We start from the raw sequence: 21,504 nt of genomic DNA on the forward strand, positions 1-21,504 counted from the left end.
TAACTATTTTTTTTGCCAAAAATAAATAGCGGATACTGGACAGTGCAGGTCAGGATTCCTCAAAGTCTTACTTGTAAGGGAATCAGGGATAAATTAATTTTGGATATAAACAAGTAAATAACAATTGATGGCAAATACATACACCTTTTATTTGAAAATAATAAAAAGTGCAACTTTAGGACCCGCTGATTCAGTTCTCAAGATACAAGGCAGTGCAATATTTAACCAAAAATAGAATAAACCAACTTCTATTCAAGTTAAATGAACATTGGTTTAACCTGCTGCTTCTGTTCTCATTTTCAATATAAACAGTAGAGCAATAATACAGTGATCAACCGCTGATAGTGATCAATCAGCTTGGAACAGAATCAGTCCTATACAAACGCTGTTTAAATCATTTGCTTATAGTGATCAAGTAGTCCGCTTAGAGTGTTCATTTGGGATCTTTTATACATGAAAACATACGTAAAAACATTTTAAAACTATGTTAGACTTGCGTTAGTTGAATTTCTGTTTTGTTTTTTACTTTACTCCCTTGATAATTTGCCTTGCGGACCGTCTGCTTTTCGGCTGGATACGTAAGGCTGATGCTGCGTGATGCACATTGATATCATAACAGGAAAAAGGTAATTTTCTCTGAATAAAACACAAATGCGCACAGGGAAAGCACCTGTGGGTGAAGCCGCCCTCATCAAGTGGATTGATAACACTTTGTCACGTAAACTCTGCCGACCAGCTCCTCTGCACCGCAACGCCAGCAAGCTCATGCAGACCGGTGCCCGTCTCCCTCCACGCCGCTACCGGGTGAGAGAGCGAGGAGTCTCGGCAAAGGGGCGCCGTTCATCTGCATGCACGCTCACGCTGCAGAGCGGGCAAGCTGGCGCATGTCAATGACGTCATACACAGGGAACATGAACCGGAGTAATGTTTAACATTTCTTTACAAATAAAAGTGCTAAAATAACATCCATATAACGTTTGGGGTGCCTAAAAACAAATTCTTAGAATCAATACAATCAATTATCTACTTTGCAAATTGAGTTTCGATCGATGTACGTCCCACGTAAAGGACAACTTGCCGAGTACCTATCGATGTAGTTGGATTGTAGGAATATAAATCGATACATCGATGTAGTAGATGAATCATTACACCCCTAGTGGCTCATAAATGAATAAGTGCTTTTAGTGAACTTGGTCATGGTGGTAAAACTTTGATCACTTACCTGATACAGTTAGAGAGACTTTAGTACTTTCTCTTTTAAAATCTGTTTGACTCTTGAGATTACCACGGCACTGGTATTCACCACTGTAGCCTTTATATAGATATTGTAATGTATATCTCTTATGTGGGTTGTAGCTGGGAAATATCAGACGACCGCCCCAGATTGTGTAATACCAATCGGTGTCTTTTCTGTCCCTCATGTCACATATGAAGGTAACAGACTCTCCGGTAAAGAAAGTGGACCAGTTTGGCTCAATGGTCAGAACAGCATCTAGAAACCAACACAAGATGCAGAGAGTGAAATGTGTTTTCGTTTTTTGTCAATGTATTTATCGTACATTAACAAAGCAGAGCACACAGAAATAGGATGTGGTGAAGAGTGAATAAATTGGTTGAGATTCGTCTTGAGTGAATATATAAAACAAGATAATTGTATAATTACCTTGAGCGTGTCCACAGTGGAGGAGGATATTAAGAGCTAAAATAAAATTTGAAACTTCATCAGACATTATCAAACTGACAGAAACAAATAACCTCCGGCCTTTAAAACAGTTATATCAATGGCAAGTATGATTTAAAGAGAGGAAGTACTCACAGAGAAACCCCAGCACACTGAGCAAAGTGTGTCCCATCCTCACATCCAGCACCGACACTCGGTTACTGTTTCTGAGAAATGCTTGTGTGAAGAGAAAGCTTGAAACTTACGAAGCAAAAGGAGGAATCAGGAACTGCGGAGAAAACATAAGATGCATTACCTATAAATATTACAAGGGAGGTTTTCTCTAACTTCTGCTTCTGAATTTACATGATCTGTGCTTCCTTCCCTTTTTAACAAAGCTCACACAATTAGACTGGCTTAAACCAAGCATATTTTTTGTGCTTATAAATTTATAAGACACAAAACCATCAAATTGAAATCATCTGATAATGTATATATATATATATTTAAATTTCTTTCCTGCATAGATATAATCATCCAGGCTACTGCTGCAGCACAAAGGCTCAGAAATTCTTGACACTATTGTAAAGGCTGCTGCTTAAAGTCAAGTGTTTCCTTCTAGAATGAATAACTGCCTACATATCTACTGTACAACATACAGTTTAAAAGGGACAGAATAAACATATGAAGCATATGGTGTCATACTCACTTTTTAATCCATGGGCTTTCTTATCCAAATCGGAAAATCTTTATATGAAAATATGTTCCTTCTTCAGCTTAAATCATGTTGAACAGCAGCACCGTAGAGAAAAGTATCCCATCACAGAATCTTTACATGTCCGCACTTCATGTAGAAATTCTCGGTTTGTCACGCCTTCAACCACAGGAAGTAACAGAAATTGTGTCATTAACAGAAGTGAACATGAAGAAAGACAAAGCCCTGCATCCGCTCCCAGCTAGACTCGGTTAGTTATTATTAGCTGTGACTCTAAAGGTTTTATTATAGAGAATTAAATATATTTTTTTAGCTTCCAATAACTACACAGTGTGCAAGTGGCTAAGACTGTGATATGTTGTTGAATGCTAAATAGTAAATGCACATTTACTTTAAAACATATACAGGAACTAGGGCTGTCAAAGTTAACGTGATAACATTTTAAATGCATTAACGCAACATGTGGTTTTTAAGTTGTAGCGGGCTCAGTTTTAAAGCTAGAGTTACTTTCGCAAGAAATTTTGACCAATGTGCCTGGTGCTGGGGGGATGGGTGGGGGCTAGGGGTGGTGTGTGTGTGGAGGGGGGGGGCAGATTCAGACTGCCTGAGGTCCATAGTGAGGTCATCAATGTAGGCCCTTTCGCTGCGTGCGTGTCTGTCAGTGGTTGCCATGGTGATTGGGGGGCCGTGAGGAGTGCTTAGTTTCCTGTTAACATACAGTAAGAGTTGAGGGATTTTATTTTGAAAAGTAGGCGAATACCTAGTTTCCTGTTATCATACAATGAGAGTTGGGGGCTTTTAATCACAGGTGTAATTAATAACATTAATTATGTCCCTGATCCATTGAAGACCTGGTTTAGAGCATGCTGGCTCACTGAAATGGCGTGATACAGTAAATTGTGTGTGCGTGTGTGTGTGTGTGTGTGTGTGTTTGCGTGTGTGTGTGTGTGTGTGTGTGTGTGTGTGTGTGTGTGTGTGTGTGTGTGTGTGTGTGTGTGTGTTTGCGTGTGTGCGTGTGTGCGTGTGTGTGTGCGTGTGTGCGTGTGTGTGTGTGTGTGTGTTAGTTAGTCAGCCTGCACTGATTGGCTAATGTGAATCAGCTGTCTAGCAGCAATCAAAAGTTGCCGTGGTGATTGGCCACTGCTGCAGTGGGGCAGTTTATAATAGGAGTTAACCAGAGACGTACATGTCATAAAAGTGCTTTTACGACAGAAACCGTGACTCCTATCGCTTAGATTGTTCATGAGACCAGTTAGGAGTCTCCGATGAACAAATGGTGCGACATTTGGGTCTGTAGTGTCAAAAATGTGACCTCGGCGGAAGTTTCGAAAAGTAGTAACTTTTTTCTCTGATCCAAAAAATTCTGTGAAATTTATTATGGGGCCCTATGGGAGCGGAGCCTGCAGTTCCTCTCACGTTCAGGCATGTGTCGCCAAATGTGTAAATCCGACTGATTCCATAGCTACATGACTGCAACCGGCACAAAAATACCTACGTTTTGATGTATTAATTGTGTATGAGGAGTGGACGTTGTGGGCTAAGGAGCAATTTGTTCGGAAAAATTTTCAAAAGATTTTAAAGCTCTGCTCCACTCTAGCTCTGATGTCACACACTCTAGCCCTTAACGACCCACGCAATACACACCCATTATAAAATCTGAAACGGTCTGAAAATTTCACAAAACGTAAACTGCGATTTCGTGAAAACCGTGCCAGCTATCAAAAAATTTCCATTTGACCAAATAAAGTCCCAAGTCTCGTGACCCGTTTAAACTTTTAATCATGTTTCTACATAAAAGTATGGTGACTCTGTATGGCCCCAAAGAGGAGTGTTTTTAAGCACTCTTCACGTTGATTTTCCATGCGTTCCTATGGAGAACTACTGATACTGGTATCATATGAACCTAAAAAAACTAAGGTACCATTGGTACCAACGATGTCATACTTGTGTCATGTCAAACATGTCAGTTTGTCAAGTTTGTTAAATAACGCTCCAAACTTGCGCTAAATTTCGGCAAGGAAAAATTGTCATGGCCATTTTCAAAGGGTTCCCTTGACCTCTGACCTCAAGATATGTGAATGAAAATGGGTTCTATGGGTACCCACAAGTCTCCCCTTTACAGACATGCCCACTTTATGATAATCACATGCAGTTTGGGGCAAGTCATAGTCAAGTCAGCACACTGACACACTGACAGCTGTTGTTGCCTGTTGGGCTGCAGTTTGCCATGTTATGATTTGAGCATATTTTTTATGCTAAATGCAGTACCTGTGAGGGTTTCTGGACAATATTCAACATATTTTTGTGTTGTTGATTGATTTTAAATAATAAATATATACATACATTTGCATAAAGCAAGCACATTTGACTACCCCCATGTTGATAAGAGTATTAAATATTTGACAAATCTCCCTTTAAGATGTATTTTGAGCAAATAAAAAATGTACGATTAATCACGATTAGTCATGGACAATCATGCGATTAATCACGATTAAATATTTGAATCGGTTGACAGCCCTAACAGTAGCATGTTCTAGCTTTTCAGAAAGACTGATAAAAGAACCCTCTAAGAGAAAGACAAGTGATTTACAGAGCAGCAGAGCAGCAGATATGAAACTTATATGTATGCTGTAGCAGAGCAAAGACAATGCAATTAAATTTTAGTTAATATATAACTCATTTCATTATCTATATAATAACCATCAAAGTCATATTTAACTCCAACAGCCATATGTTACACTACAGCAACTCCATTCTTGGCTCGACCTTTATTGTGGTGGGTAATGTGAGTCACATCACATCTAAAACATGAAGCAATGTTCAGGACTCATTTGCTAAACAGCCATGTTACGAAACCTTTGTTATTACGCAGCTCTGTCGAATACTCGATTCTGATTGGTCGGCATTCAACGGTCTGTCATTTCTCTATACCAGACTGCTGCTATAAATAAACAGACCGTTGCTACGGACGCAGTTCTGATCTCCGTACACATCGAAGGGACTTTTTTTTTTTAGCGGAAGAAATAAAATCATTTTTAAATTAATAAAGTTATTTTTAAATCAATGTTTTGTGTCAAATTATTGATTTCTTTAGTAAGTAGCTGTGTAATAAGCAGGATATTGTCAAGCGAGCGGGTCATTATTGCGAAATTAAACCCCTTCCGGATGATTCAAGACCTGTTCACCCTGTCAGGGTTCATTTCGCAATAATGACCATATTAGTAGCTCTAACTAATGTTTTCCATTTTTTTACTCTTTGTTTTACACTTGATGTGGCCTATGGGTTAGAGAAGTAGCAGAAGTTCATACAGACACATTCACAGAGCACACAAATAGGTAGTATAGCCATTAAAACAGCTGTAATTTGTGACTGACATCTATTTTGGATGACCAAAATTGATTTCCAAATTTGAAAACAGTAAAAAAGATCAGTAAGAGCTGGGACAAAAACTAAGACATACATAAAATACTTTATGTAGAGACAAACTCAAATATATATATATATAAAAACTTCATCCAATTTCAACCTGAATCTTTTTATAGAGAGGCGAAGTTGCTCCTCTTCCGGTGGACAACCATGGGACCGGAAAAAAGATGTACGGTAGTTAACAGCAGGAGACAAATAATTCTTTGATCCCGCTTGTGAATTGCTCCATGAATCACACATATGATGTTTGTCAATTTAAAAGACAATTTTGCAAAGTCAAGAAAGACGCAGTTTTATTGTAAAACTCTTGATGGATAAGACTGAAAACACGCATTAGAAAGACTACACACCCAAAGCAAGTGACGTCTCTCTCGCTGAAGCTACGATGTGTTTCGTACTGGGATGTGCAAACCAGAGCGACAGTTTTTGCTCTTTCTTTCGCTTCCCGGCTGATAGAAAGACCGGGAGTTGCTGGATAAAACACATCTGGTAAGATAACTTTTCATTTGTAGCTATAGTGTTGGTGACGTATATTGTGCGAGACGAGAGATGTAGTTCACTGAGCGCTTTCACACAAAACTAAATGATACTACGACATATTTACGACAAACTGAGACTTTCTTAACTTGCGAAATTAGCATTTAAATGAACAAACATCATATGTGTGATTCATGACACAATTCAAACTAGATCAAAAAAATATTTGTCTCTCAACGTTGACTACTGTACATATTGTTTCTGATGCATGTGTCAGCCTCACATGTAAAAGTCTTCATGATGAGATACCACTAGGTTTGTATGCATTTGGCTCTGAGATTTCTGCCTTCACCCCAATACAATAGAAGTTCAATTGATTTTTAGTTAAAGGAATCCAATAGCATGTCCAGAGCAAATGTCTCCAGTGAACAGTTCTGATTGGATCTTGTTTTTTACCAAAGAAATAGTCCCTGAACGTCAATACCAGGTCCACCTCAAGGCTTTTGCCAAGCCTTATAGTGTCAGACGGATACTTTAGAATGTGCTTATCCAGTTAGGCTGTCCGGTCAAACAAACAATTAAAAACACAACTGACATCTTACTGCTGAAATAAAAGTTTATTGATGCATAAAATGCTCAAAAAGATTTTAAAAACACAAAAAATATACAATCTGTTAGGATAAAAATAAAATACATATAATAGCTATCAATACATTTTGGAAAACAGAGGAAAACAAGTAATATATGTTTTTTGATAGCAGATTATTACATATATTAAAGTAAACACTGATGTTCTGGATCTTTCTCATCCAACACTGAAAACGATGCTGACTTTAAAGCTGCACAGCTGGTTACTAAAGCTCAAATTCCTACAACAACTTGAAAAAAATAACAAAATGATGCATATCATTATTAATAATACTGCAGAGCATAAATACTAAATGAGAATATGCTTCAGTAGTCTTGTGCTTGTGCTGCGAGTAATTAAATCCACATGATGTGATTATTTTATATAATGTACTAACACTAACACAATGTACTAACATGTCTAATATGTGGATAGCTGGGGTGCACACAAGACTTTCATGAAATGCTCCCAACCATTTGTCGATGCGGCTCTCTTTACAGACCTGGAAGAGAATCAGAAAAAACAAAAGACATGTTGTTATTCATGATGCAAGGATGCTTTCTGACATGTAATTCTGACTCAGATCCATTTAATTATCTGGAGAATAAATCATTAAAGTGTGTACATCATATGGCAGCATTATTACCAAGAGCTGGTCCTGGTTTAAATTCAGAATAAACCGTTTCATCAGTTGCTTCAGGAGTTGATTTTCCTAAGAATAGAGAGATGTTCAGTTTAATTAATAAAACAGTATACACATAATATGTAATAATTATTGATGATAATGTTTTACAGAATTTACTAAAGCATGTAAACTGTTCCTAAGCCGTGCATACATACACAATATTAAATAAATATGCATCGTTAACAATAAGCTGAATAAGAAATGTGAATTAAAAAAACAATTATAAACATCTATGATTGAAAAAAAGTATTGAACACATTACATACTGTAAATTGTCCAAGGCCAATGTGTTGGGCAATAACACATGCAGGTGAACACAGACTTTACTTACCATTGTTTTTCTTGGCTTTCCCTTTACTGTGGCAGTTGACTTGGGCATACATCAGATTGTTGTCTAAAACAAAAGACAGATCTCTGGATTTGTTTGCTCGGCAGACATATTCTGTGCTATACAGCTGGATGGAAATTTAGGATGCCTGTGTGTTTTTTCACGACTGTACAGCAGCGTCAGACTTATTTTGTGCAATATTATTATGCAATACAAACAAACAAAACTTATTGTGCAACCATAAAGAAGGCACACTTTGGTGGCAAACAATGCACATATCAAAAGAGATGTGGCTATATTAGAATCAAATGACACACAAACACTCACATACTCTATGTGAAAAACAAAAACTTAGAAATATACACAAGAGCAAAAGGCCCTAGATACTGTATGTGTAAGATTTGACAGTTTAAAACTCTGGTGACGCCTAGTGGTAGTACGTAGTAGCTACCCGAGGTGACTGATGTACCTGCAGTTCCTGTCCTCACATCAGAGTAAATAACGCTCTCCTCTGGTTCACGCTGCTTCCCTGTTAAATGATCAGATGAATCCATAAAATAAAAATAAATCACTTCAAGCCAAAACATCTCTAAAGTATTTTCTATTTATTAGATGTATTGGGAGTACTCACGCTTCTTTCCAATGTTTTTAAATTCAATCAAAGAATAGATGACTTCCTGGGGATCAGCTGCATCTGAAATAGGCATGTTATTTAGTTACAGGATTTTATATAAATGCACAGAAGCACCTGAAACTCTGAGTGTAATGGTTGTGAGGAATTTGCAGCTATAAGTTCAGCCTTCCTGTGTACACCACTGTCAAATACAGTATATTGAAATGTTGTTTTCTGTGACTTGCTAATCACCCTTCCTGAAATATTAACAATCTTGGAGAGATTGTTAATATTTTGATTTAAGTTTCTAGTATGACTTGCTTTGAGTATGGATTGGATTACATGGTACTGACTATACAAGGCTGTTTGATATTAATTCAAGTAAATGTCCTTTGCCTTGTCTTAATTATCATATTTGTTACGTTTGTTTATCTAAAAACAAGAATAGCACAAATCTTAATTTAAGTAATTTGATCTTGTTTTAAGACTTCTGGCACTTATTTTAAAATCGTAAATTTTATATATACTGTATATATACACAGTATATGCAGTGGTTAGCACTGTTGCCTCAAAGCATGAGGATCGCAGGTACAAACCCGGCTTGGGGTCCTTCTGGGTGGAGTTTGCATGTTCTCCCCTTGTTAGCGTGGGTTTGCTCCGGGTGCTCCGGTTTCCCCCCACAGTCCAAAAACATGCAAGTTAGGTTAATTGATAACTCTAAATTGTCCGTAGGTGTGAATGTGAGTGTGAATGGTTGTCTGTCTCTATGTGTCAGCCCTGTGATAGTCTGGTGACCTGTCCAGGGGGTACCCCGCCTTCGCCCAATGTCAGCTGGGATCGGCTCCAGCTGAGTTGATGGATGGATGGTTATATATATATATAAATCAAGCTTGTGCTTACCCTCGAGAGGAGAGGAATATTCATTGCCTTCAGCCTCATTCTGGTTGACCACGTGACTTGTGGCGGAGCCCCGATCGGTGCTCTCAGAACATATCGGCCTACAAAGTGTAGCAAATACATTCACAAAAGGAACATGGAATGTTTTTGCTCTTATGTTCAAAATGAGACGAGCGTTGTACCAACCTGATGAAGCATGAATCTGTGAAAAAGACATTTGTCGTTACATGGTTTTGTATTGTAAGTTGTTACACTGCCATTCGATTTCATGACATCACGATATATCTGAATATTTGAATAATTAATGCACAAAACATCTAATAAGAGAAGAAATAGGTCTCACCTTTGGACGGTCTGTTGCGATACAAAAGGAGCAGAAGAAGAAGAAGTATGATTCCACAAACCAGCCCAATAATCAACGGGACAGGAAATGACGAGCCTTCATGCCTGGACCCTGCAATAATAAATGATAACTGTTAATAAACTTATAAAGCACTTTTCTTTGACTGAATTTACAGAGTGATTTAATAAAGATAATAAATATTACAGTAAAGACAAAAATCCATAAATATAAAAAAAATCTACAACACATACACATAAATACAAAAGCATACATTTACAGGTCCAGAGGTATAAACAACACACATGCATGTACATGCACAACAAAAATCCCTGTTTCAATGACAGATATTGTGATACACAAGTTAACACTTGCAGTACAATATATACATACACATGTTGGACTACAGTGTTAGTATTAGCCATTCATAATAACTCGTGACTATCACAACTACTGATGCAGCTCAAAAGGAAACATTTTTTTCTGAATCCAACAGGTGAAACAGTCTGAAACTAAAGCTACTTCAAATTCAAGCATTTGACAATATTTCTTTCTCAGACAGAACCACGTTTTGCATAAATGAAAATGCAGCATCCGTTTAATTCCTACTCACCTTTAACTGACATCCAACTCTCTGCTGACACTTGTTGTGAGTATTTGCACTTGTAGAAGCCTTCATCTGACTTTGACACTGCAGAGATATTTAGCTCCCATCTGGTGTCATTTTGGATGAGTTCGCCATTTTGATAGAAAAACACATTGGAAGCAAATTGTTGCCATCTCAATTTGCAGCTCAGACTAACAGAATCTCCCTCAGTCACAGGATACACGGGGCTCGCCAGGATAATGTGTTGTTCTGTAAAACAGTCAACGAATATGAGGCTTCAGTCAGAGATCAGCTGGTGCAGAACTTCAGACTGAGTGGATGTATAATGATGAGAAGAGATCACACTTTGAGTTTTTTGTTGTTGTTATTTTACAGAGTGATCATAAAATGTGATGTTTTTTTTTTTTTTAGAGTGATCAGTGAGTGTGTACATACAACTTATGTAACTTACTATACAAGTGCACTTTGACCAAATAAAATAAATCTCTTGAGCTTTATGAGTGGACGGTTAAAGAAAGCAAAACTTTCAAAGACAGGTGATTTTTTTCTGGCAGTAGTTTGTGTACAAATGTGCTGCCAAATGTTGAGGCATTTACTAATGAACAAGACTAACATTGAATTATCATAAGATAGGTAAGATGAACCTACTTAGGCTAAATCTATAGAGTATATAAAAAAATATTTTGGTTAATGTTATTCACCTACAATTACTTAAAATACCATGTAGCAAAGTAATGGGCCAAACTCTTAAAATGTCAGTGTACCTTACGTTATAAAGGAAAAAGAAAATGCAATGAAACCATACCCTGTATAGTGATGTTGACTGCGTTGCTGAACTCTCCTGATCCAGACTCACACCAGTACACACTGGTATCTCTATGCCAGTTACGGCCTATGTTGCATGTGGATCCAGTAATTGTCCCCCAGTTGGAGCAGGAGGATAGGTAGCTCTGCTCAGTAAACTTCCTCACTCTCCACTCAGTAGAGTTTCCTTCACAGTTCAGTGACACAGAGTCAGAGAAGAAGTGTTGTCCTCTGTCAGGACTCACTGTGAGAGACGCTGATGAATGAACATCTGAAAAACAACATGTAATAAGCAGTCAAACCAAGCACAGAGAATTTAAGATTAAAATTGCCGCAATACAAATATTCCTGTACTCGAACTGTTTTTGCTGAGGATTAGTGAAAACTAGGGCGGTCAATCGACTAAAATATTTAATAGTGATTAATTGCATGATTGTCCATGATTAATCGCAGATTTTTTATCTGTTCAAAATGAATCGTAAAGGCAGATTTGTCAAGTATTTAATACCCTTATCAACAAGGGAGTGGGCAATAATGCTTGCTTCATGCAAATATATGTATATACTGTATGTATTATTAGAAATCAATTAACAACACAAAACAATGGCAAATATATTCCAGAAACCCTCACAGGTACTGCATTTAGTATAAACAACTCAAGCCCAACAGGCAACAACAGCTGTCAGTGTGTCAGTGTGCTGACTTGACCATGACTTACCCCCAAACTGAATGTGATTATCATAAAGTGGGCACGTGTTTAAAGGGGAGACTCGTGGGTACCCAGAGAACCCATTTTCATTCACATATCTCTAAGTCACAAGTTAAAGGTTATCTTATTATCTAGTTAATCTTTTTTATATAATTAGTATTTTATTGATTTTTTTACATGAACATTGTCACATTTTGTTCCAAAAAAATCAAACTCCTATATGCAAAATAACATTAATATAACAAATAATAATAAATAAATAAAAGATATAAATTAATACATTAAAAAAGTTCTTAAATGATAGTGTCTTCTAACTATACACGCCTGACTGTTGTATGAGTAAAAATATTAAGTATAACCAGTAAGTTTAAGCAAAAATCTCATATCTCTCTTTTTGGTGTTTTGTGCTGTCAGATTAATTAAAAAAGGGAAAGGTAAGAACAGAAAGAAACTAGGAAATTCCAAGTCCAATAAAATCACCCAGTAAGGTGGAAAGCAGAAAGTTTGGTTTGATGCTAGCGAGACAGTAGAGATGTGACAAAAGATCATCACAGTTAATTAATAGTCAATATAGGAATTTGTTTTCAAGATACTGTATGTTGGTCACAGACAAAAAAATTGATGAACCAATGTGATGACATAACATCTGTTTCTTGACTAAAGGACAGATGGAAACAGACCTACCTCCAGACCAGGCAAACTTATGTTCGCTGTTCAGAGTGTAAATCTCTGGATCTCCTCTTCCAGCTCTGCAGTAATATCCTGCTGTGTGCGTCTGTCCACGGACGATGTAGGAATCCTGTTCAGTCCCATTGGTGCAGCCAGGTAGCAGCTCATAACTGTAGGAGTTGCCTGCTGGTTTGGGAACAGCCTTATACCAGTAGAACCTCCATCCTGCAGATGGATGTTTAACACTGCAGTTCAGAGTTACTGAGTCTCCAGGACTCAGCCATAATGGAGACACAGTGAGGACAGGCTGAGGTTTATCTGTTGGAAATGGATTTTTCAGGATGAAGACATGTAATGATAGTGAATCAAATGCATCATGTACAATCGGTACACAAAAACGTTAAAACATAGATGAACCAAAACAACTCTTAAATGAATTGTATAATATTCACTTTGAAAGAATAGTGTTGTGACTCACTCTCTGGTACTGTCAATCTGATGGCCTCACTCCAATCTGTTGAAGACCACTGTGCACTTTTCATTCTGCCCTTACACCTGTAGGTTCCACTGTGGGATGGATAAACATTTCTAATACTGTGTTCATTTTGCTTTGATAGTTTGTTTGAGCTGGTTGTTTTCCATTCGTACTCCCACTCAGTGTCTCCTCCGTTCTTGACCTCACATCTGAGAGTGATCGTCTCTCCTTTATATATTTCAGGCCAGATGGGGTGCCGAGTCACAACAGCCTCTTTTGCAACTGTTCATGTTCAAGAATTTCCAGAAAGGATACAAAAATTAAGACAAAACATTAAATCTACATCAAAACATAATGTCTTTAGCGTTTTATCCATCAATTATTATGAATTCAAAACAGTTGTTTAATTCAGTTTCAGAGACAAATGCTAAACTCACTTTTTTTGGTGATATCGATTGGATAACTGTAGTCTGTGTAGTAAACCGTCTCTCCTCTCTCTCCTCTGCACCAGTAGACTCCTCCCTGTGAGACTCTGATTTGCCCATTTAACAGGAGAACAACATCTTGTGTGGTCAGGGGGTTAGAGGATCTCTCTCCTCTGTACCAGACGTACTTCCAACCAGATGATGATGATGATGGGTTCACAGAGCAGGTCAGGGTCACACTGCCCCCTACAGGAATGTCTCTGTTGTCAGCCCTCAGTACAGGCTTTGGTTTATATGCTGTTCAGTTTACAACATAGACATAAAAAGGTCATTAGTGTTCCTGTGAATGAACCTGATCAAAATACCTTGATGAAAATTAATACACAATGAATTCCACCCATTCATTGAGGTTATCATAAAACTAACTGTCACATGGCCACAGAAAATACTCTTTTAATCACTGAGACCTAGTGTTATCACGATACCACAATTCGGACTTCGATACGATACCCTGCCTAAATATCTCGATACAGATACTGAGATACCACGTTAAAAATCTAAAACATCAGGGAAAGTAATGGAATAATAGATGACAGAACATGAAACTTAATTTTATTTTTTTTATTAATTAAAAATGTTTAAATGTAAAAATATATTCATTAAAATAGTCACTCTCACCGGACTGCTTTTCCTCTGTGTCCATTCACGTTACTGAGACACTTGGTAAAATAATACTTTAACTCGTGCTCTTTGGTGGATTATGTGTTTGCCGAATTACAGGAGATGTTTAGAAAGAATCAAAAAAATTGGTGAATCTAATTTTATTGGTGCATTTAATTGGTAATTATTGTGATGAAGAGCCAAATTGAACACTTTCACTGTTTTTTCCTTTTTTGGAAGACAACTGTATAATGCATACTATCTATTAATTCATAATCTGTACCCACTTATCCTTTGCAGGCTCACAGAAAGCTGGAGCCTATCCCAGCTCTCATTGGGCGAGAGCAAGGGTACACCCGGGTCAGGTTGTTAGTCTATCACAGGGCTAACAAATAACACATAACATTCACACTAAAGCTTGATTTATGCTTGCCGCAGAGTCGCGAGTGTCCGCACGGCCAAAGTGACGTCACACCATCAGACACGGCCCTTTGCAGGGGTTTTCACCTGTCCACACACATCCACATTTTTCTAACTACATGGATGCAGATGGGCAGAGAAAATGGAGAGCTTTGAGGAGCTGTGTGCCGCGAGGAGAAACCCACACGGAGAATAAAAGATCCAAACGTTTCCTCGTCACGATTCCACGTCTGCTCATGTCCGTGCGGCCGTCCTTGCGGAAAGCATAACGAAGGCTTAACGTTTACAGGCAATGTAGACTAGCCAATTAGGCGATTAATGTAAACTAACCTTACCAATGATTAACCTAACCTGCTAAACTGTACCATCGTTCCACCCTATAAGTTACTTTATATTCTTGATATTCAGTCCAGTACATTTCCCTGTGAATTATTATATTTCAGAAGCTGCAGTACTCTAATTACTGGCTCCTTTTCAGTAAAAAACTGAATTTGTTAGTGTGTGACCTGAAGAGAGCTACATAATTGTTGATGAAAGAAGTGTTTTCTGTTGCCTTATTTGGATGATATTTTCATGATGGATTAAATATGGTCTAACTAATGCGAGACACTCAACTCAAGTGTTTTTATTTCATCACAGACTAAATACTTATACTCACATTCTGAACAATAACAAAGTCATTATAAACAGAGCATGTGAGTGACACATTCTTTGTTCAATAATACAGTAGTGTTACGTATGAATAAAAGACTTACCTATTACTGTCAATGTCTTGGCATCACTCCACTGTGTTAAGGAATAGTCCCTTCTACCCATGCAATGGTATTCTCCACTGTGGGACTCAGTAGCCCTGCTAATAATGTATTCCTCGTCTCTTGTAGGAGTGTTTGGGCTGGATGTGCTCCATTCATACGTCCAGTCAGTGTCTCCACCTCCCTGGATCGCACATCTGAGAGTGATCTTCTCACTTCTGTATATCAGAGGCCAGTTGGGTTGAAGGGTCACAGTGGGCCTGTTGGGAACTGTTCACATTAAAAATACCCAGTTAGGATACAAACAGGATTAAAAATTAAACAGTGTTCTACAATCCTTGTTTATTTCTGCTGTAAATGATGTGAATGCATGCTGTTCTATTCTGCAGCAAAATAAACTCAACAGCTATAATACAACAATTATAATGATGCAAATTGTGTAAAAGAAACTGCTCAAAGGCCAGTTAAGTACCAAGCAGTTTTATAACAGTACTAGCAGCTGCTCAAGGGATAAAAGAGTTTACAGAGGCTCACAACAGTCTCCAAAAATACTAGTAGCCTTCCACAGGATGCATTTAGACAGAGACTAGACAGTTTGACCCCAACAATATGGGAGAACATTAAGTAAAGCCCTGTTCAGACCTGGTATTAACATGCGTTCTGGGTGATCCGATCACAAGTGGACAGCTAGCTCTAAGTACAGGTGTGAACGCACTCAAGACGCATTGAGAACCGATCACTCAGACCACATTCGGAGATGGTCTAGATCACATACTGTATGGCCACATTCATTTAGCAGTGTGTACGTGAATGTGTCCTGGGCCACATTAAGGACCGCCTAATCTACTGACGTCCTGCTTGGATCCACGGGGTCCTTTGTGAATACACAGACCAGATGGGGTGCAAAGTCACAACAGCCTCTTTTGTAACTGTTCGTGTTCAAGAATTTCCAGAAAGGATACAAAAATTAAGACAAAACATTAAATCTACATCAAAACATAATGTCTTTAACCTTTTATCCATCAATTATTATGAATACAAAACAGTTTTTTAATTCAGTTTCAGAGACGAATGCTAAACTCACTATTTTTGGTGATATGGATTGAATCACTGTAGTCTGTGTAGTAAACTGGCCCTCCTCTCCCTCCTCTGCACCAGTAGAGTCCTCCCTGTGAGACTCTGAATTGATCAACTTGTGTGGTCATGGTTTCAGAGGATGTCTCTCCTCTGTACCAGAAGTATTTCCAACCAGATGATGATGATGGTGGTGGCGGGTCCACAGAGCAGGTCAGGGTCACACTGCCCCCTACAGGAATGTCTCTGCTGTCAGACCTCAGTACAGCCTTTGGTTTATATGCTGTTCAGTTTACAACATAGACATAAAAAGGTCATTAGTGTTCCTGTGAATGAACCAGATCAAAATACCTTGATGGAAATGAAAACATAATGAATTTCACCCATTCTTGGAGGTTGTCATAAAACTAACTGTCACATGGCCACAGAAAATACTCTTTTAATCACTGCAACCTAGTGTTATCACGATACCACAATTCGGACTTTGATACGATACCCTGCCTAAATAGCTCGATAAAGATACTGAGACACCACGTTAAAAATCTAAAACATCAGGGAAAGTAATGGAATAATAGATGACAGAACATGGAACTTCATTTATTTATTTTTTATTATTTAAAAATGTTTAAATGTAAAAAGATATTCATTAAAATAGAGTCACTCTCACCGGACTGCTTTTCCTCTGCGTCCATTCACGTTACTGAGACACTCGGTAAAATAATACTTAACTCGTGCTCTTTGGTGGATTATGTGTTTGCCGAATTACAGGAGATGTTTGGAAAGATTCAAAAAAGTGGTGAATCTAATTTTATCGGTGCATTTGATTGGTCATTATTGTGATGAAGAGCCAAATTGAACACTTTCACTGTTTTTTCCTTTTTTGGAAGACAACTGTATAATGCATACTATCTATTAATTCATAATCTGTACCCACCTATCCTTTGCAGACTCACAGAAAGCTGGAGCCTATCCCAGCTCACATTAGGCGAGAGCAAGGGTACACCCGGGTCAGGTTGTTAGTCTATCACAGGGCTAACAAATAACACATAACATTCACACTAAAGCTTGATTTATGCTTGCCGCAGAGTCGCGAGTGTCCGCACGGCCAAAGTGACGTCACACCATCAGACACGGCCCTTTGCAGGGGTTTTCACCTGTCCACACACATCCACATTTTTCTAACTACATGGATGCAGATGGGCAGAGAAAATGGAGAGCTTTGAGGAGCTGTGTGCCGCGAGGAGAAACCCACACGGAGAATAAAAGATCCAAACGTTTCCTCGTCACGATTCCACGTCTGCTCATGTCCGTGCGGCCGTCCTTGCGGAAAGCATAACGAAGGCTTAACGTTTACAGGCAATGTAGACTAGCCAATTAGGCGATTAATGTAAACTAACCTTACCAATGATTAACCTAACCTGCTAAACTGTACCATCGTTCCACCCTATAAGTTACTTTATATTCTTGATATTCAGTCCAGTACATTTCCCTGTGAATTATTATATTTCAGAAGCTGCAGTACTCTAATTACTGGCTCCTTTTCAGTAAAAAACTGAATTTGTTAGTGTGTGACCTGAAGAGAGCTACATAATTGTTGATGAAAGAAGTGTTTTCTGTTGCCTTATTTGGATGATATTTTCATGATGGATTAAATATGGTCTAACTAATGCGAGACACTCAACTCAAGTGTTTTTATTTCATCACAGACTAAATACTTATACTCACATTCTGAACAATAACAAAGTCATTATAAACAGAGCATGTGAGTGACACATTCTTTGTTCAATAATACAGTAGTGTTACGTATGAATAAAAGACTTACCTATTACTGTCAATGTCTTGGCATCACTCCACTGTGTTAAGGAATAGTCCCTTCTACCCATGCAATGGTATTCTCCACTGTGGGACTCAGTAGCCCTGCTAATAATGTATTCCTCGTCTCTTGTAGGAGTGTTTGGGCTGGATGTGCTCCATTCATACGTCCAGTCAGTGTCTCCACCTCCCTGGATCGCACATCTGAGAGTGATCTTCTCACTTCTGTATATCAGAGGCCAGTTGGGTTGAAGGGTCACAGTGGGCCTGTTGGGAACTGTTCACATTAAAAATACCCAGTTAGGATACAAACAGGATTAAAAATTAAACAGTGTTCTACAATCCTTGTTTATTTCTGCTGTAAATGATGTGAATGCATGCTGTTCTATTCTGCAGCAAAATAAACTCAACAGCTATAATACAACAATTATAATGATGCAAATTGTGTAAAAGAAACTGCTCAAAGGCCAGTTAAGTACCAAGCAGTTTTATAACAGTACTAGCAGCTGCTCAAGGGATAAAAGAGTTTACAGAGGCTCACAACAGTCTCCAAAAATACTAGTAGCCTTCCACAGGATGCATTTAGACAGAGACTAGACAGTTTGACCCCAACAATATGGGAGAACATTAAGTAAAGCCCTGTTCAGACCTGGTATTAACATGCGTTCTGGGTGATCCGATCACAAGTGGACAGCTAGCTCTAAGTACAGGTGTGAACGCACTCAAGACGCATTGAGAACCGATCACTCAGACCACATTCGGAGATGGTCTAGATCACATACTGTATGGCCACATTCATTTAGCAGTGTGTACGTGAATGTGTCCTGGGCCACATTAAGGACCGCCTAATCTACTGACGTCCTGCTTGGATCCACGGGGTCCTTTGTGAATACACAGACCAGATGGGGTGCAAAGTCACAACAGCCTCTTTTGTAACTGTTCGTGTTCAAGAATTTCCAGAAAGGATACAAAAATTAAGACAAAACATTAAATCTACATCAAAACATAATGTCTTTAACCTTTTATCCATCAATTATTATGAATACAAAACAGTTTTTTAATTCAGTTTCAGAGACGAATGCTAAACTCACTATTTTTGGTGATATGGATTGAATCACTGTAGTCTGTGTAGTAAACTGGCCCTCCTCTCCCTCCTCTGCACCAGTAGAGTCCTCCCTGTGAGACTCTGAATTGATCAACTTGTGTGGTCATGGTTTCAGAGGATGTCTCTCCTCTGTACCAGAAGTATTTCCAACCAGATGATGATGATGGTGGTGGCGGGTCCACAGAGCAGGTCAGGGTCACACTGCCCCCTACAGGAATGTCTCTGCTGTCAGACCTCAGTACAGCCTTTGGTTTATATGCTGTTCAGTTTACAACATAGACATAAAAAGGTCATTAGTGTTCCTGTGAATGAACCAGATCAAAATACCTTGATGGAAATGAAAACATAATGAATTTCACCCATTCTTGGAGGTTGTCATAAAACTAACTGTCACATGGCCACAGAAAATACTCTTTTAATCACTGCAACCTAGTGTTATCACGATACCACAATTCGGACTTTGATACGATACCCTGCCTAAATAGCTCGATAAAGATACTGAGACACCACGTTAAAAATCTAAAACATCAGGGAAAGTAATGGAATAATAGATGACAGAACATGGAACTTCATTTATTTATTTTTTATTATTTAAAAATGTTTAAATGTAAAAAGATATTCATTAAAATAGAGTCACTCTCACCGGACTGCTTTTCCTCTGCGTCCATTCACGTTACTGAGACACTCGGTAAAATAATACTTAACTCGTGCTCTTTGGTGGATTATGTGTTTGCCGAATTACAGGAGATGTTTGGAAAGATTCAAAAAAGTGGTGAATCTAATTTTATCGGTGCATTTGATTGGTCATTATTGTGATGAAGAGCCAAATTGAACACTTTCACTGTTTTTTCCTTTTTTGGAAGACAACTGTATAATGCATACTATCTATTAATTCATAATCTGTACCCACCTATCCTTTGCAGACTCACAGAAAGCTGGAGCCTATCCCAGCTCACATTAGGCGAGAGCAAGGGTACACCCGGGTCAGGTTGTTAGTCTATCACAGGGCTAACAAATAACACATAACATTCACACTAAAGCTTGATTTATGCTTGCCGCAGAGTCGCAAGTGTCCGCACGGCCAAAGTGACGTCACACCATCAGACACGGCCCTTTGCAGGGGTTTTCGCCTGTCCGCACACATCCACATTTTTCTAACTACATGGATGCGGATGGGCAGAGAAAATGGAGGACTTTGAGGAGCTGTGTGCCGCGAGGAGAAACTAGACAATTAGGCGATTAATGTAAACTAACCTTACCAATGATTAACCTAACCTGCTAAACTGTACCATCGTTCCACCCTATAAGTTACTTTATATTCTTGATATTCAGTCCAGTACATTTCCCTGTGAATTATTATATTTCAGAAGCTGCAGTACTCTAATTACTGGCTCCTTTTCAGTAAAAAACTGAATTTGTTAGTGCGTGACCTGAAGAGAGCTACATAATTGTTGAGGAAAGAAGTGTTTTCTGTTGCCTTATTTGGATAATATTTTCATGATGGATTAAATATGGTCTAACTAATGCGAGACACTCAACTCAAATGTTTTTATTTCATAACAGACTAAATACTTATACTCACATTCTGAACAATAACAAAGTCATTATAAACAGAGCATGTGAGTGACACATTCTTTGTTCAATAATATAGTAGTGTTACGTATGAATAAAAGACTTACCTATTACTGTCAATGTCTTGGCATCACTCCACTGTGTTAAGGAATAGCCCCTTCTACCCATGCAACTGTATTCTCCACTCTGGGACTCAGTAGCACTGCTAATAATGTATTCCTCGTGTGTTGTAGGAGTGTTTGGGCTGGATGTTTTCCATTCATACGTCCAGCCAGTGCCTCCACCTCCCTGGATCTCACATCGGAGAGTGATCTTCTCACTTCTGTATATCAGAGGCCAGTTGGGTTGAAGGGTCACAGTGGGCCTGTTGGGAACTGTTCACAAGAAAAATACCCAGTTAAGATACAAACAGGATTAAAAATTAAACAGTGTTCTACAATCCTTGTTTATTTCTGCTGCAAATGATGTGAATGCATGCTGTTCTATTCTGCAGCAAAATAAACTCAACAGCTATAACACAACAATTATAATGATGCAAATTGTGTAAAAGAAACTGCTCAAAGGCCAGTTAAGTACCAAGCAATTTTATAACAGTACTAGCAGCTGCTCAAGGGATAAAAGAGTTTACAGAGGCTCATAACAGTCTCCAA

At 38.4% G+C, this 21,504-nt stretch overlaps 1 protein-coding gene and 2 long non-coding RNA genes across 3 annotated transcripts in view; 1 reads left to right on the forward strand and 2 right to left on the reverse strand.

Moving 5' to 3' along the window:
• Positions 1-21,504, reverse strand: part of LOC119481336 — a 71,858-nt gene that overhangs the window by 8,334 nt on the left and 42,020 nt on the right. Inside the window, exons 13-19 of the mRNA XM_037758150.1 lie at positions 20,962-21,228; positions 19,269-19,541; positions 18,188-18,454; positions 16,376-16,648; positions 15,295-15,561; positions 13,655-13,756; positions 7,103-7,106 (exon numbers count right to left, since the gene is read on the reverse strand). Of these exons, the coding sequence (XP_037614078.1) occupies positions 7,103-7,106; positions 13,655-13,756; positions 15,295-15,561; positions 16,376-16,648; positions 18,188-18,454; positions 19,269-19,541; positions 20,962-21,228 (1,453 nt within the window). The remainder of the gene's footprint in view (positions 1-7,102; positions 7,107-13,654; positions 13,757-15,294; positions 15,562-16,375; positions 16,649-18,187; positions 18,455-19,268; positions 19,542-20,961; positions 21,229-21,504) is intronic.
• LOC119481400 lies at positions 435-14,707 on the forward strand. The gene is made up of 3 exons (XR_005205178.1): positions 435-578; positions 2,850-2,851; positions 14,697-14,707. It is a non-coding gene; the product is annotated as an uncharacterized LOC119481400 (long non-coding RNA).
• Positions 1,358-2,552, reverse strand: LOC119481396. The gene is made up of 4 exons (XR_005205174.1): positions 2,370-2,552; positions 1,817-1,949; positions 1,664-1,699; positions 1,358-1,492 (listed from the first exon to the last, which is right to left on the reverse strand). It is a non-coding gene; the product is annotated as an uncharacterized LOC119481396 (long non-coding RNA).

This window comes from Sebastes umbrosus, chromosome 22 (genome assembly GCF_015220745.1).
Source record: "Sebastes umbrosus isolate fSebUmb1 chromosome 22, fSebUmb1.pri, whole genome shotgun sequence".
NCBI lineage: Eukaryota > Metazoa > Chordata > Actinopteri > Perciformes > Sebastidae > Sebastes > Sebastes umbrosus.